General features: G+C 39.2%; 2 protein-coding genes across 6 annotated transcripts; one reads left to right on the top strand and one right to left on the bottom strand.

The window, feature by feature from the left end:
• Positions 1-276: 276 nt before the first annotated feature.
• Positions 277-17,677, top strand: LOC6604769 (sensory neuron membrane protein 2). 5 transcript variants are annotated; one of them, XM_032717537.1, is made up of 10 exons: positions 277-342; positions 12,385-12,542; positions 12,599-12,746; positions 12,834-12,966; positions 13,597-13,649; positions 14,133-14,393; positions 14,458-14,890; positions 16,991-17,109; positions 17,175-17,300; positions 17,366-17,677. In XM_032717537.1, exons 1-10 carry the CDS (start codon positions 292-294, stop codon positions 17,540-17,542), a joined length of 1,659 nt encoding a protein of 552 aa, XP_032573428.1. In that variant the 5' UTR covers positions 277-291; the 3' UTR covers positions 17,543-17,677. The 5 variants fall into 5 exon arrangements, with proteins under 5 accessions (XP_032573428.1, XP_032573426.1, XP_032573425.1 ...); XM_032717535.1 differs by lacking the exon at positions 277-342 and adding an exon at positions 5,344-5,373; XM_032717534.1 differs by lacking the exon at positions 277-342 and adding an exon at positions 8,218-9,243.
• Positions 719-4,231, bottom strand: LOC6604771. Its single transcript, XM_032717539.1, has one exon. The coding sequence runs from the start codon at positions 3,740-3,742 to the stop codon at positions 2,993-2,995; it is 750 nt and encodes a 249-aa protein (XP_032573430.1). The 5' UTR covers positions 3,743-4,231; the 3' UTR covers positions 719-2,992.
• Positions 17,678-18,139: the final 462 nt, after the last annotated feature.

Here is an 18,139-nt window from a genome sequence, read left to right as displayed (position 1 = left end):
GCGGTGCAGGCAGGACTTTAAAGGATTGCACTGTGAAAGAAGGAGGCGGACGTAGAAGCCAGAAGGCGTACAAATAACGCTTGGCCCGGTCTATTATTCTATTTTTGTTTTGTGCTATTGAACCCAATGGACGTGCTGGCCAAATAACGCCAAACACCGAAATGGAAAGTGCTGGATTGACATATACACACAATTTAACTTTTACAGGGTATACACGACTCATCCCACCGCGCTCACTGCAGTTAATTTGAAATTCCACGACGAATTTCATGACGACACATCCTTGGCGAGATGCACACACGGCCTAAGGACACTTTATGCCAACCTTATGAGTCACCAAAGGTAAGCGTTTACAATACAAAAACTCGCCTACTTGCACTTGAAAATTTGTAAATGCCTTCGGACAGTTTTGAGTGTCAGTTGGCCAAAATAAAAAAGGCGGCAAGACAGTAAAATTAATGCAAGTGACAAGTGTTGTGTGAAGGACGCATTATGACCTTGCATGTCCGCCTGGCAGGGCCAAAATGAAAGCAAAGCTTTGTTGGCAATGAAAACTGTATTTAATTTTTATGTGAAATTGGGCGAAGAAAGCCCATACTATATTAAATTCACTGCGCAATTAAAAGAAGTGGTTTTAGTATAACCTTACTAATAATAAATACCTCAAACCTCATATATATAAGTTTATTATTTCTATATAATGAAACTATTCCTTCACTTTATTTTTTCGCATATTTATTTATTTAATCTCAAGTTGAATATGATTTAGCTGAAATCTATTGTATTGGAATGATATGCGTTGAGTGTTTTCTTTGTTGATAAAGTATGTAGTTACGAGAGGTTTTCCATTGCCATGCAAATGATCTTGTTCTGAGGAACGTCTAAATTACTTCGGTTACATTGGTTAGATGAGTGGTGGCCGAGTTGGCCAATGTTAAAATGTTTTTCCATCTAGATAAAAGTTCTGCAAGAGCTACTGGCAAAAATCGTTATTCCAAACTACAACTAGGTAATTTTTATTAACATTTTGTTTGTGGCTTTTATGTGGTTCCGACTTGGAGCTCTTAGGTATTACAATTATCTGAGAAATATGATGCTGAGTTTTGACTTCAAATTTTGTGTTGCGATAAAGCTATGAGTTTTGAGACATACATAGATATATTTTCCGTACTTGTATTATATGTTTTTCGTTTCTAAACTCTGAAAAGTGCAAACAGTGTGACTACACATATAGTATAGATATACCATATATATATATATATATATATATATAAAATGATCTTCTTGATTAGTTGTAAATACATTTGAAATATTTTATTTTCCAACATTTAGAATATATTTAGAACACGCAAGAGAATATCTGACTACAAAACTATAAATATATATTTATTCTGCTATATCTGTACTCCAGCTCCGGGCCAGCTCCGGGCCAGCTCCGGGCCAGCTCCGGGCTTTCAACTAGACGCAAGCCCGGCCAACGTGTTTTTATTTCGTTTACAATTCTGCTACAAAATCTTGTTTGCGTTGCATTTTTTCCTGTTTTGCTTTTTTTTTACTAATTTGAAATTGGGACCAAGGTCTTCTGTGTGTTTGTCCTTAGCCGTAGTTTGCTATTGACTTGTTTACAGTCCCCCGAAAAAAGGAAATTGAAAACATGTTTCACTCTTTATGGGGCCCACTGCCGGCCCCATTCCACCCTTTTAGCCCAAACACTTGCCGACATTGTGCAAAAGTTCTCCCAGCTTTTCAGAAATTTTCGCTTTTTTTGCCAACAGTTTTCAGTTAGCTGCGAAAAATGGGAGAAAACTAAACTTTACTGTGTCTGCGTGAAAATGAAACATTGCTATTGGTGTATCCTTGTTTTTGTGTGTATGTGTGTGTTTCAGAAGACCCATTAAATTAGCCCGCAATTTATTTGGCTTAAAACAGCTAACAGCATTTATAAAATTGCTAGGAGTTTCGAGCTCAACCAGTACCTTTAAGTCAGTCAAAATGTAAAAGAAAATGTTCATTGTTAAATTAATTAGTAAACTGGCAATAGGTTTATAAAATTCTCCCTAAAAGTATTATTAATCTCGTTAAAATGAAATAGGTAGTGCTTATAGGTTTCGGTTGAGCTAGAATTTCCTTTTCTTGATTTAATCAAACATTCCCAGTATTAATATAATATCCATATATAAGTTATATCGTTTGCTTGGTATCAAAAAATTGTATAAAAAATGTTTGCTTAACAAATTCCTGGAATCTTCTTATTTTGGTATAAATCTGGCTCTTAAAAATTGTGTGTGTTTGGTTTGCAAAAATGTTTCGGTGTTGGTTTAATAGTTTATCTTTATTTATATTCTATTGGTAATATTATGTTCGCTTTAAGCTTCAAATTGCTTTTGGCCTGTAATTTTTTGCAAATTGTGGCTACGGGATTTTTTGACTGAAAATCACTGATGAACAGGGTTTTAAAATTTTTAGTACAATGTTTATAACAAAGCATTTCAAAAAAGCCATTTCAAACAATAAGTTTAAAGAGTTTATGAGAATTTTACTATACGAATTGTGTTTTAAAAGTGCCCTGTTTTTTACCAAAGTTGATTTCCAGTGCAAATCGCTAGCCCTCCAAGATCCTTCTCGATAAATTTTCCCATAATTTCAAACAAGCCAAAAGTTATACCAGTAATAAATCATATGCCAAATATATATATACCCCTGACTGCGAATCGGAGTCGGTCGAATGAGCCTAGTAGGCGATCCTGCCCAGACGCGTGGAGGGCAGCGAGGCGGGCTCCGAATTGGGAAGCTCCCCGCACCGCTGGAGCCAACTCCAGGCCTGGCCACAAACGACACCGACTCCGGCCAACATTCAGAAGCAGTTGCTCCGGCGCTTCGACGTGGTCGTATCCGTGTCCGTGGTTGCATTGGTCACGGCTCCACTGGTGGCCGTGGAGCTGATGGTGGAGGTCCTGGTGGACATCGCTGCTGGCAGCAGCCGGGCCGTGTTCTATGTCTTCTTCAGCGGCTGACCCACTGGCACATTGGCCTTGGGGGTGCGTGACTTCTTCACCAGAAAGCAGGTGAGGAACTCAATGGGCGAGGGTATCTTCTGGAGGCTCTCCTCCGAACTGGAGCTAGACTTGTGGCTCTCGGAGCGCGCATTGCTGCACTTGACCTTGCCACTGGCGCCGGGTCCGGTCTCCAAGGCGTGCCGATAGTAGTTCTTGCAGCACTTCTTGGACAAATTATACATGCGGACCGTGCGATCGATGTTCTCATCGTCCTCATCCTCGCCAGCTTTGAGATTCAGGCCCAGTCCACCAACGCCCACATCATGCGAGTGGGAGTTGACCATGCCTAGTCCCTTACGAGCTGTGGCGGCAGTGGCAGTTGCACTCGTTGGCTGCTGGGGATCCGATATCGTCTGGGTGGTCTGCTGGACCAACTGCTGTGGCAACTTCGTCTGCTCAATGGGTTGGGGATCCTCCACGGGCGGCTCCTCCTCCTCCAGATTGTTCTGTGAGTCATCGTAGAACTTATAGCTGCGGTAGCGAGTATGCCTGTTGCCCGCTGTCTGGGACCAGTCCCGACCCGATCCCGTCCAGTCGGTGCTGGCGGGCAGGGACAACTGGATGGTGGGTGTGCGATAGTACTGGCGGTGCGGATGGAAGCCCAGGCCAAAGTCATCCATGTAGGACTGTGAGTGTATGTTGTCCAGCTCGTCGGCGACGCTCAGCAAAAAGGGTAACGTCGACATGGTTGTTGATACTTCGGGATTTCTCTGCGTTTTCAGCACACCGTGTTTTTGGGACCACCAAAAATGTAGGTATCTATGCTAGGTCCGAGGGATTAATCTCCCCTTTCCGTACACACTTCTCTCCCAACAAAACTGCACTTGTTTGCTTATATTTACTTTTCTCTATTTCTATTCGCTCTGTTTTGTGTTATTTGTAACTTTTTATTTTTTGCAAATTTTCCACGTCGCTTTTCACTCCGGTCAACACGACTGCACGGACTCGAAACTGAAACAGAACTGAAGGAAAATGCAATTTTCAACTGGCACACGACGTCGCATTTATGTTCATCGTCATGATGATGATGATGATGATGGGGAAACTCCTTCGTGAGTGAGAGAAAGCCTTTCTCACAACGCTCTCTCTCGAGAACACTCTCTCACACTCACACTCTCGCTCTCTCTCTCTGTTTTGGTCACGCGCTGAGGAAAACCCGATGCAGTCACTGGATTTGGGTTTATGTTTTGATTTCGCTGTTGCAACGCGGCGTATGCGTGATATTTTTGTTAGCGACCCGAGGCAAGGCGGTGTATGCGTGATATTCGGTGGGTGGTTGGTTGGGCGGCACGAGGGATTTTCCCAGTTCGCGCCTTATTGTCATTAGTTGGTGGTTCTGGGCATCGCCAACTGCATGATTTCATTTTGGCCTCCAACGTCTCTGCCGCTTTTTAGGTTTCACGTTTTTCATGCCTTTTCAAGCGCGTCCCTGGATTGCCGAGCGAAGGACATCGAGAAGTGGGTGGGGATGTCCTGCGGCCCTGCAGCCCCATTTGGGTGTGTGTGTGTATCTGTATCTGTGGGTGGCGAAATCTTAGTGCGCAATAATTCATTTGTTGGCTCAACTGTGAGCTGTGAAGGCTGCGTGTTTGAAAATTGCCGTTAAATCAATTCAATTTTTGCTCGTTAAATCCTCACTTAAGGATGGCGATAACGTGTTGAATTAAACGGTTTTCTGAAAAAACTGGATCTTAGCTAATAAAGGTCCGCTTAAGGTAACTATGTTGCATAGAACTATGTTGGGCAACAAACTGCCAACTCAATTAACTTTTTACTAGACCCTCAGTAGAGCAAGGAACTGTATTATCCTGAGTTCATACAAACTCCTGCTTTATTTATGAGCACAGTCAACGGAAAGAAATCGAGAGATTAAATGGAAAACAGGAAATTCGAGCTCTAAAAGGCCAAAAGGATATGAACAGCAGCCCTGCAGCGGGCAAAAGCCAGTGAAAAAGTGCAGCAAGGCGCACAACACACACACACACACAAAGGGTATGCATATTTGGGCAGATATCCAGTTGAGTGTCCTGTCTGGCAGTTAGAGACACTTAAGCCTGCGGTGAGCGCCTGTCGTTCGTCCTTTGTGCCACTTATTGAGAGCAATAGACAGCGAGAGAATGAACGAGAGACCCAGCTGGAAAAGGAGGTGCAGGGCATAAATCTTTTACCACTTTATTTGACACACTTTCAGGCCGGAAAGCGGACGGATTGTCGGACGGACATGTGGCCGGAGAGACAGACAGCCCAAGGGCCACAACGGAACATCACATGCTCATCAATCGGTCGCTCACATTTGATGTCCATGTACCTTAGAGAGGTAGTACACTGAACAAAATATGTGATTAAAGCTTAAGTATTAAGTATTCTTAAAAGCACCTATACAAATGATCTCTTTTAAATACAGTCATACAACTTGGTGTCCTTAATATATAATGCTGTTCGTTTAGGGCAGCTGCACTGAATAATTTTACATTATTTTCTCTCAGTGCACAGGGGTTGAGAGACTGGCAGACGATGACAGTTGACGATAAGCGGTCGAGTGGCTGAATCCTTGTGTGCTCCGCAGCCCGTTTTTCTCTTTTGTTAGGTGCCTCGAATGTTATGACTGGCTTTGGTTTGTTGTTGGCCAAACAAACACTGACGAGAGAAAAGCGAAGAGAAAGCGGGGAAAGGGCCTAGATAACCGGCAGAACCTTCTTCACGTTGGCCTCTTTTGACTGTAGCCTTTTTCCCCGCTTAATCCATTTAATTGCATTTTTTCGTACATTCTGCTGCAGCAGTTAAGCTGCCCCCATTGTTCTTGTGCATTCCGGTGTGCACGGGGCGTATGTGGAACCCAACCCCAGTAACCCAACCACCCATCGGTGCATTCAAATATTCATTTGCAATTCGGTGGCTAATGAAAATTCGTTAGAAATGCATTTCGAAAGCCACCCAATAGCCATGTAGTCAAACACCCCGCCAACCCGACTTGTCCTTGTGCCACTTTCAATCCAACTCTTCCGACTGAGCGACTGTCTGACGTTTCGTATCAAATTATCTATAAATTGCGATTGCCTAGGCACGCCATCAATACGAAGGAAAATCCAACGGCCGGAAATGGAGGAGGAGATGGGTGTGTTTACATCCAGTTCGTGTTTGCTGATTGTTCCTTTTTGCCTTACATTGTCGTGTGAAGTTTTTCATATCACTCCATTGAACATATGTATGCACGGATAGCTAGTGATGGCAAAAGTATAAATTGTTCACAAATATATAATAATATATTGGAAAGGAAAGTTCGAGAATATCATTTTTATTCCTAGCCAAATATCGTACCTTATTTTTCCCATATTAATTTATAGTTGCAACATTGTGTGATTAATACTTTAAGTACTATTTCGTAGACTATTTGTATAGTAAATATTTTTTGAAATAAATAAATGGTTTATTTCCCATCACTGCACACACAACATTTTCTCAAACACCAGTGCAATCAATTTGCCAATGAGAAAATAAACAAGCAAAATACTTAAAAAAAAAGGAGAAAAAGGACGTAAAACTGCCTTCTGCCAAGTCTTGCCATTTGCCCGAGATTTGAATTTAATTTTGAGGTCAGACAAAGGCAAAGAGTTTTGGGCCGGAGAGGTTGTTTGTGTGCATCAAGTGTTGCCTGCATAAAAAATGCAATAAATATTTAAATTACTATATCCACATGCTGCACGCAAATGGAGAGCAAATTCACATAGGGGTTTTCCACGGGGGATGGGAAATGCGGAGGCTTCTCGAAAAAGTAGGCTAAATGTGGATCGCACTACAAAATAATTAAAAGAAATGTGGCACGGGAATTGAAATGAGTGTCGAGTGTGAGAGTCGCATTAAATGTTAAGGAATTGGCAAGGGCTTCGTTTTATTTTAACTGATTCTTGTTGGGGGATTTAAGTTAATAATAGAAAAAGTAATAACAAAAAATATTAATAACTCTTTAAGGACTTTTGACACACTTTTTAAACAGCATTGTGCGCCACTATATGTTTACTAACACTCTACAATCCCGCTAAAATTATATTTTGGCATTTATTTTATATTCAAAGCTTTACATTTTTGCACAACATTCGAATAATTTATGCGAAGAACAACAGCAACAACAAAAACCACACCAAAAACTGAATGAGCAACAATCGTGTCAAGTTCAACAAAAGCTTCACCGGCAGTCGAATCCAATCGCTTTGGTTTTAACTTTGTTGTAGTCTTACAAGTTTTTACACATAAATTTCACGGCACGCACAACAACTGCGAAAACCAGTTAATGCGTTTGTCCAAAAAAATATTGGATGCCAGAGGGAGGGGTCTTGCACCCACGCCAATTTCGGAAGAGTCGAGAAAAAGAGACTGCAAACCCAAAGAGCCAAAGAAAAGAGTTGAAATAACTTGAAAGAGATGTAAATAAGGGCATAACTATAATATTAAATATTACTATTAAGCTAATTCAACCATCGTAATGAAATCAGCTTACTAACTCTGCACTTGGCTAGAACATTTATTACTATGAATGCCATCATATCTTCTCAATATATCAAAAAGGATTTTACTACAAATTGTCATATCGACCTGCACAGTTATTCCAGAGGAACTTATTGATAAACTTAATCTAAATCCATAAGCGATTCGGTTCAATTAAACAGAGTGCATCATTAAAGCTTCTTGATGGCGGATAAAACGGAGCAATAAATTATAGTAATTTTGGGGTCAAATTCAAGCCACCCCCTAAGAAAAACCAAATTTCAATTTGTCCAAAACAAACATAGCGAAAAAGTGTCCAGCGAAAAAGTCGCACTAATTCGCTAATGAGCGGCTCATCCATAATTTAACGAAATAAAAATGTCCAAAAATATTACAAAAGCTGAAAAAATAACTCGAGCAACTAACTGCAGACCAGTTGCTAGTCAGCGGTCCCAAAAACTTAATGAAAAGCCCTCGACAAAAGTTTCGAGGAGCGTTGCGCATGCGCTCTTTAATTTTGAACTCTCTGCGATCGGTTGAGGTTGGCCTAGGGCTTTTTGGCCAAAAAACTACAAGCCGAAAGCCATAAGTCACAGCGTTGTCATCGCAGCTTGGCCTGAACTCTGCCAGTCGTCAGCGGTTGTCTCGAGCGGTTGGATCTCCGGTTTGAAAAACATCGTAAGAGCGCTACTACAGTGGAGTGCCAAGAAAATATCAATAAAATCGCACCTCAGTACCAACACTCCATAACAAAAGTGCGGTGGAAATTGTTGTGTTATTCCGCTGATTCATTTCGCTTTGTGGCGGAAGTTTTTCCCCCATTTTTCACCGTTTGCGTGCGGCCATTAATTTGAATGCGCGGCTGATTTTAATCGCGACCAAAAGCCGCCCACCATTTTCCGGCCAAGTTCGCTTACGTTACGTTAACCAAGAATCAAATAAATATGTGCCACCATTAACCGCGATTGTCATTTGGCCGGCGATTCTTCGATGGGGAAGACGAGAAAAAAGACGATTCCTTTGGCGCGTGTGAAGTTGTGACTCGACCCAATTAGGCAAAAAACAAGCGCAAATAATAATTAACAAAAATATTTTAATTATACCAGCTGATGGCGGAAAAAAGCTTTCACTGCAACACAGCAGCCAAACCCGTTTTCGTGCTTAAAAACCCGCACATATACGCATACGCTTATAGTTGTTTCCCTCACTATAAGGGACATAATACGATATAGTAAAGCAGCCGCGTCGCATCGCATTCGGCAACTTGTTTATTTCAAAATTATATATAACAAACACCAAAAAAAAAAAAAGACCCAAAACGGGTATCTTATAAATAGTGCGCTTTGTTTCGGCACCACAACAACACCAGATCGACACCCCAACAACTCCGGCTCTCACTTGACGTAGGTCAGGCCAAAGCTCCGCTGGATCAGAAAAAAAAAACCAAAAACTACAAACCAAAAACAAGAAACCCGAAAAAGATTCCATACCTGTTGCCGGCGTTTCGATCGAGGGCTCAGAGAGGGGAACCCGATAAATGGGTCTCGCCCCATCATCGTCGTAGACCCCAAACCATCCGATCGTATCAGTGAAAATGATCCACTGGTCTCTGATTGTCAGTGCCCTGGGCGTCTGCGTGGCCGTCTTGGGCGGCTACTGCGGCTGGATTCTCTTCCCCAACATGGTGCACAAAAAGGTCGAGCAGGTGAGTCCCCCCCAAAAAAGGTGTTGAAGAATTACACAAAACCTGAAGAATTTTAATGGATAAACACGAAAGCCGGCCTTGCGTTTATGTGGCTTGTGGATTGATGGGCTCTACCATGATACTTACAAAAAATATATGCCTACAAGAACAAGTTTTTAAGTATTCGGTTTCATTGCATAACCAAATGTTGGAATCTCAGTTAGTAATGGCAATTTGAATGTACCTAAAAAGTATCTAATGACAAATCAAAGAATATAATAATATTTTAAATAAAATCTCTATTCACATCGAGCTAACAAGCCTAGCCTTTCATCAAAAAACCCCACAAAGTTTCTATGCCAAATATTTAGTTTTCAAAGTTCACACAGACATTTTCTCTCACTGACCAAACAAAGGCGAAAAAATGATTCTATTGTTGATTTTTGCTGACCGGTAAGTGGCAAATGAAAGCTATACAGCGTTTATTGAATAAGTTCCATAGAATTGCAGTGGGTTTGGCTATCGATGAGTCAGGGAAAGTTCAAAGTTCTAAGTGATGAATAAGATTCAATCAGTGGACTAAGCTGATTTAATTACTCAATATGTGGTAAGAACAGGTTTTCTTAATTCTCAAGATTATAGCATTGAAAGCTTTAATAACAACTAGAATTTATTCGTAATTTCTTGATTATATGCCATTTTTTCATTCATCTGATTAACTGTGGATTTTCATTATTAAAGGGTGTCCGATCCATAAGGTTAGAACATAGCAAATGACCCAATCCACTGTAATTCAGCTTATCCGTAATGACATCGCTGTACATGGCCCAAACCAACGCTTGCCACGCTCGGTAACAAGTCTAATTGCTGGGCCAACAAGTGCAATCTCATTTCCCTCAAATATATCCGAATATGAAACGAAATAATTACATAGATGTTGCAATGGTATTACAGAACAGATCCCTTGGGTCACGCTCCAACCGAATGCCAAATCCAATTGAAATGCCACGAGCAAAGCGAATTAATTTGCTAGTCAAATGCATTTGATTATTATTGGGCTTTTCAATCCATTAGCGCCAAAAACAAACATCTCAATTACGATGCAGGTTCTTGTCCTTCGACGCATTTTATTTATGACCAAGTTTTAATGGCTGCCATTGGGTTAGTTGAAAAACAATATTATTACTTTTTACTTCAAGCCTCATAATGTCTTGGGTTACTCTGTTTAGTACCCACAAAAATATTTTATAAGTTGTACAAAAAGTGTGAGAACCCATAAAGAACATAATGCTAAGTGACGTATCATAACAATTAGCTTTGCATTGTATTAACTCAACAATAGGGTTACAAATTTAAAGAATATTAAAAATGTTACTAAGTTATACTATATAAAGTACTAGGTTATTTACCCATCGCTAGGCACACGCTCGTTGAATCAGGCGTGACATCTTCGGCGCTCATTGCCAAGGCAACTAGAAGTACTTGGGTTGACTTTGAGCTGGGTTTTTTGTTTTTTATTGTAATTAGAATGCAAACACAGAGTTTTATCTTTCTGTGCGCAATGTTGTTGTGTTTGCTTTGCTTTAATTGTTGTAGCGAAGCCAAGTTAATTGCACTTTTTTTTATATGGCTCTGCCCCTGGAACTTTTGTTTGCCACCCATAACGCTGTTCGGCCGCAAAACTCTTTTTACGAGCCATCGTTAGCAATGAACTTCCGTGTGCACGCGTTTAAGATCCGATCTAGAATGGCCAAAATACCCTCTAAAAACGTAGGGCCTTCAACTTGAAGGTGGTGGTCCGTCCCTTGCACATTAAGCATTTATATTTAAAAATTCAAATGCAGGCGCCAAAGACACAAAAAAAAAACAAACGAGTCATGAATTGAAATTGAAATTCAAAGCAATTGAAGTCGGTTCGATGGTCAACAGAAAAATGTTGTTGTGCAATTTGGACCGCCAGCAATGCCAAACAATCACACTCTTTGGGCCTTTATGCCCGCTGTTTACCATTTCTTTCCATCATTCTGACCCACATTTTGGGCCAAATAATAAACAATAAATTAAAACTTAACCTAACAAACGTTCAGTTTAATACAAATTAAGGGAACCTTAACTTTTCAGCCAAACACTTGGCCAATTTGCTAGAAGTTACGCATACGCCCCTTTGACCCAGCACATTCTTGTCCCAAATCCAATCCAAAGCGAATTTCGAATTTGAAACACGTTTCGCTTCGGCCTGTCGGCCTGTCTCTTTGCCAAATCCGCTCTATTTCGCAACAATTATTTGTATTTTTTTTTTGAATGACTTTTGGGCCATTGTCAGCCGTCGGCTGAGCCTCTCTTTGGCTCTTGAGGTTAATCAAACGTTTTGTATGCTCTTCGATATGCTGAGCTGAACCGACTTGTGTGCATTGACCTTGAGATCTGCCTTAGCCATATAAATATATAGCCCCGTTTTTGTTCAGCCTTTTTTGACAATTCTTCAATTGTATCAAGTGCAAAGGGGCAGACCATAAAATTATATTGCTGGTCATGCTTTGAGCTTGTTTTCCACTTTTATTTATGTTTCTCGGTCGGCATCTTTATTTTTTTTTTTTTGCCAATTTTTGTTTTTTCTGTGAACTGTAAATACTTTTCTGGCTACTGGATTGTAAAAATTAAAATGGAAGGTTAACATCAAAGGTTTTTTCCAGCATTGGAAATGTTTTTTTCGGACAAAAAACAGAAGCGCCGCCTAATTAATTGTATTGTTTTGATAAAATGCGAATATTCCCTTGGTCAATGATCTCCTTCGTTTCGATGATAATTATAAGAGATTATCAAAACAACAAAATAACAATAGAAATTGCATTTTCGAGAAAAATATTTTCTTCAATCGAAAACAGGTTTTGAACTTAGCTCGACTTCAGTTTGATATCGATGCCAACAATTTTGATATGATTTTTATGGCCCCTACGGCGCTATTTAATGTCATAAATAATCAACTAAGTCGCGTGATGAGCAGTATTAAAGTATGGTCTGATAAATATTAATGTTAATATACAATCATATTAAAAATCTGATTTTAATTATACATATTGTAGGATTAAGAACATTAGTTGGTATTTAATGGTTAGCTTACAGCCTCTAGTAATATTATTTTTTAATTTACTATCTTTTCAGAGCGTTGTTATACAAGATGGCTCGGAACAATTCAAACGATTTGTGAACCTACCTCAGCCATTGAACTTCAAAGTCTACATATTCAATGTGACCAATTCGGATAGGATTCAACAAGGTGCCATACCAATAGTCGAGGAAATAGGACCCTATGTATACAAGTGAGTTCAAAAAGCATAAGTCGAGTGCACTAACTAAAGTTTTATTAACTTCATAGACAATTCCGCCAGAAGAAAGTGAAGCACTTTTCGAGAGATGGCTCGAAAATTTCCTATGTGCAAAATGTGCACTTCGATTTCGATGCTGTTGCCTCGGCTCCATATACCCAAGATGATCGAATTGTGGCTCTCAATATGCACATGAATGTAGGTATAGAAACCGGCATAGAAAAAAGAAAATTTTTTAATCGAAATACCGTTTGAGAAATTAAAATCTTAATAATGAATTTGCAGGCATTTTTACAAGTATTCGAAAGGGAAATCACAGATATCTTTCAGGGATTTGCCAATAGGCTTAACTCTCGATTGAATCAAACGCCAGGCGTACGAGTCCTGAAACGATTGATGGAACGTATTCGAGGGAAACGTAAAGTAATTTTATCCACTAATAATTTAATCGAGTCTGATACCCTCCCAGCTGGTGATGGTCTACTTTTCAATAGAGCCCAAACGAATTCGGCTTTGTCCATATACGTAGATACTATATGCAAAGATTTACTCAGTAGCATGCCTGGGTGGGTACTTTTAACTTGACCTGGTAATGGCTTTTCACGGTTCTCCGATGGACGATACCAACACCATCGGCTGGCTAATTGTCTTTGTTCTGCTTACCGTTTTCAGTTTATTGTTTATTAATAATGGTCTACCCCAGAAGTGCGTCATTGGATATCGTGGGCTTATGAGCTATTAAGCTAATGATTTTTTTATTGCACCAATTATGCCAACTTCACTTTTCGGTTAAGCAAGGTCGGGATCTTAATCGGAATCTGTATCAAGGGGGTTATCAAACTTAGAACTTTAATGATGGAAAAAAGCTATTTAATAACAGATAACATATTTTGCCGAATCTAAAAAGTCGAAGGGTAAACTATAATAATTTATCCTATCATAAAATGCATTTCCACCCAGTTAGTTGCGTTTTGCACGTGAGATTCTGATTAAATAAGCTGTGAAATGGACACCAATATTTCGAATCTAATGACCTTTGAACTTATAGCGCCCTTTAGCTGGGTACATGGCATCATGATCAGCATTTTCGATGGTGTCAAAGTAAGTTGACCAGCTACTCAGCTTTGCTGACAGCTTCGCAACTATTTAATTACATTAATTGCAATTCGGCGCATCTCCCACTCAATATTGAAACTTCAAAATGCCAAAGTCAAGATCATACACATCAGATGTAGAATAGCAAAATTTTGATTGGCACTCACCTTGGGTCTCTCTCGTCTATGTAAATATTTTGATAAATTGTCGAGTCGATTTGGCGGCTGGCGAGGAGAAGCCAATGGAAACGGCAGCTGAAACCGAATGATTGGAAACGTCAATATTCACACATATTCAACTCAAAAACATAATTAATAATAACAATTTGAGCTTGTGCTTGCTACTAATGCCGCCTGCTGCTAATGCTTTGCAAATACATTTATAATACTAAACTTTTACTGCCTTGCCCTTTAGCTTTGGTGATTATCGCATCCAAGATACACAATTAAAAATATGTGTTTTATCTATATCTATACATAATTATTTCAGTCTGTGCTGCAAATCTCTGAGAATGATCCTGGCCTGGCTTTACTGCTGGTCCACCTGAATGCCAATCTGAAGGCGGTCTTCAACGATCCAAGATCGATGTTTGTGAGCACTTCTGTAAGGGAATATCTTTTCGATGGAGTGCGATTCTGCATTAATCCGCAAGGAATCGCCAAGGCAATTTGTAACCAGATCAAGGAAAGTGGATCGAAAACTATCAGGGAGAAGAGCGATGGCAGCTTGGCATTCTCATTCTTCGGTCATGTAAGTATTACAGCAAAAACTATCACGATCACTTATTAACCCTCATATATCTTCTTTTCCGTAGAAAAATGGTTCCGGGCACGAAGTCTACGAGGTGCATACTGGAAAAGGAGATCCCATGAGGGTATTGGAGATCCAAAAACTGGATGATTCGCACAACCTGCAGGTGTGGCTGAATGCCAGTTCAGAGGGCGAAACTTCGGTCTGTAATCAAATCAATGGAACTGATGCCTCCGCCTATCCGCCATTTCGCCAGCGAGGGGATTCCATGTACATCTTCAGCGCGGATATTTGCAGATCGGTGCAGTTGTTCTACCAAACCGATATACAGTACCAGGGTATTCCTGGATATAGGTACTCTATCGGCGAGAACTTTATCAACGACATTGGTCCGGAACATGATAACGAGTGCTTTTGTGTTGACAAATTGGCGAATGTGATCAAGAGAAAAAATGGATGTCTGTATGCAGGGGCCTTGGATTTGACCACCTGTTTGGGTGAGTTATTTTTATTATACATTCCAAAAATTGAGATTCATTTCATTCACAACTATATGAGAACAATGTAGCAAATCAGGAAAGCATATGAAAACGAAATGTTAAACAAATATTTTCAGCTTGATACCAAATATCATTTCCGTGTTTGTTTTACTAAAAATTTCAAATGGATAAAGCGCCATCATAAAGTTTAATATGTTATATATCAACGCTTAAATATGTCGCGTTAGCACAAATATTTATGTTTAGAATTCAGTTATGTTATCTTCCGCTTATCTGCAGTTCCTCATGTTATTTCACGATAAATGCCAAATTTGCATATCAAAATATTTTCATAAATTTTGAAGATCAACAGACTTCTGTGTAGCCGATCTACTTTTAAATACGATAGAGAGTATTATAACTTTGCCAAACTTAATGCCTCCTCTTTTCCGACAAAGTAATAATCTTATATTTTATTCAAACAATGAAAGCATGATAATTAAATTCATCAAATTAGGGGATTCCCTTGGCATGAATGAATACCCAAGAATCAATAAACCCTACTTCTTACAAATAAATTCCCCTTTGATTTTGCTAACCAAAATTGGTTAGAGTATTAATAATTTGATTTCAAGCTAAGTTCAGTTTCATCATCACTTTGTTTTGGCTGAAATAATACTGATTTAATTTAATTAGCATTTTATTTATGTTTTTAGTTTAGGTATCTGATAGTTTGTTTGTTATCTTATACTTTGTGGATACTTAACTCAGATTGTTATGATTGCTTGATCACCTCTATATAAACTTTATAATTAACTGGAGCATTGCTAGACGGCCAACCAACTGATCACCACTAAAAATAAACGAAAGACTCAAGCAATGAACTTTCCGCTTTGTAGAAGTTGCGCGACAAAATACCCAGGGAAACCGGAAATATTTGGAACAAATTTTTGACAATTTCTGCTCTTCGTATTTCGTTATGCAAATGAGCCTCTTTATGTCGTCATTTTTGTCTTATGGCGTTTAATTGTCGAGTAGAACTACCCCAGAAGACACCTTTTAAAACACTCGCCTCTGTAACCAAGTTTTGCGGTCGATTAGCTGAGTAATTATAAGGCAGCCACTTATAAATCAAATAGTTATCGTGGCATCAGAGTTGGTGCGGGATCTAGTTTGAGTTTTAATGCGTTTTATATGCAAATCAGCAGCTTGATAAGTGCAAATTGAAGGCATCAAGAGACACAGGTAATAAAATTAAAATTCATGGCTTAAAAGATATAAAAAATCTCCAGATTTCTCAATAAACACGCACCATCATCTCCTAGCCGACAAATTGCAAACGCTTTTCGTTGCGACTTTGATTTAAGCATAGATTCACATACCGATTTCGATGATCTCGAACCTGTGTGGGCTGGCTTTGATCTTCTTCGATTGTTTAATTTCTTAATTAACACTCGAGATTCGTGAAGCAAAAACGTTTTGCTTCGCATTCTGATCTTAAAATCGCCGCAGGCATTGCGCATTTGAAATCAAAAGTGTTGCCTTTCATTCAACTAGGCGATATAATGAGCCGCTCTTCATTATGATGTTCTCAAGTGATGTGAACGCTCTACAAATTGAAGCATTAACTTTGATTTTTTATTATATTTATTTGTTTGGGTGTTTGCTGATCGCGCACGTTTCATGCTTGAGATTCTTATGGCAATGCCTTCCTTTCGTCGTATTTCTTTTTTGTTTAATTGTACAAACGTGAGTTAACAGTTTCGGTAATGAGCATTTGAAATATTCTGTCGGATGAGGAAATTCTTACAAATTGGTTCAGACAGACATCACAAGTAGTTAAGTAAATAAATAAATGTTGTTCTGCGAAAACGTGATGAGAGGCTAAGAAGCTTCCGCGTATCTTCCAATTAATTTAATTAAATTTAAAATAAGTAGCTGCGTCTTATTAAGGTCACATTATCCAGTTTCTTTCGGAATTATTTCAACAATGTAAACAGAATAATTAAATTGGAATGCAGACAGATGCTTCAAGGAGCTGGTTATGCAAATCAAGGAGTCTGTTTTTATAATGTTTACTTAAAGTAATATATTTTTCATTGTTCCATCTGCATATAGATGCCCCTGTGATTTTGACATTGCCGCACATGCTGGGCGCCTCGAATGAGTACCGCAAAATGATAAGAGGCTTAAAACCAGATGCCAAAAAGCATCAGACTTTTGTGGATGTGCAGTCGGTAAGTAGTATATATACATATATAGTCGATCTAGAAAAATCGTACAGCTATAATTATTCCATTAGCTGACTGGCACGCCATTGCAAGGCGGCAAAAGGGTTCAGTTCAATATGTTCCTCAAGAGCATAAATCGCATCGGCATCACGGAAAATTTGCCCACAGTTTTGATGCCCGCCATTTGGGTGGAAGAGGTTAGTTAATCCCAAATATAATTCCAATTACAATTCATAATATGGTAAATATGATTTATTCGCAGGGCATTCAACTCAATGGTGAAATGGTGGCCTTTTTCAAAAAGAAACTGATCAACACACTGAAAACCCTCAACATCGTCCACTGGGCGACCTTGTGTGGGGGCATTGGGGTGGCGGTTGCGTGCCTGATATACTATATCTATCAAAGGGGGCGTGTCGTGGAGCCGCCCGTGAAGTAAGATATTAATCATAAATCGGTATTTGTTATTGAGAGTTATGTAAAAATGTATTTGTTATACTACTATTATGTGTGTGGATGTAACACAAGAAGTTTTTGTCTACGAATTTGTATATAATTTATTTTTTAAATGTGATTCTATTGTATTGTGATTTAGCGTTTACTAAAAAAAAAAACAAGAAAAACTACTACGAATGAATAAAAATATTGTTTTATTTAAAATTTGGGATATTACGATTTAAGTCGTGCTATGGATCTGCATTTCTTAAATCTACTTGATTCCTAGAAATCAGTTTACACTTTAGCATTAATTGATATTTGTTCAACATGATTTATTTTTCTGACTTGTGGCTTTAATTAGGGAATTCTCATGAATATCTGGGCACCACAACTTCGGACTTCTAAATCAATGCTAACCACAAGATTCACTTTGCATAGCCAAAGCCTTGATCAAACCGCCTCCCTTCTCTCTAGCCATGACTCAAGTTCAAGACCAGTTAATGAGGGAACCCGGGTATTAATCAATCAGCCAACTGTTTTTGGGCCCACCAATTTGCACAAAAAAAGCGGCAATTAAAACACAGTTTATATTGCATCA

Source organism: Drosophila sechellia, chromosome 3L (genome assembly GCF_004382195.2).
Source record: "Drosophila sechellia strain sech25 chromosome 3L, ASM438219v1, whole genome shotgun sequence".
Taxonomy (NCBI): Eukaryota; Metazoa; Arthropoda; class Insecta; order Diptera; family Drosophilidae; genus Drosophila; species Drosophila sechellia.
Note: the sequence above shows the minus strand (reverse complement) of the source record. Positions and strands in the feature narration are given on the sequence as shown.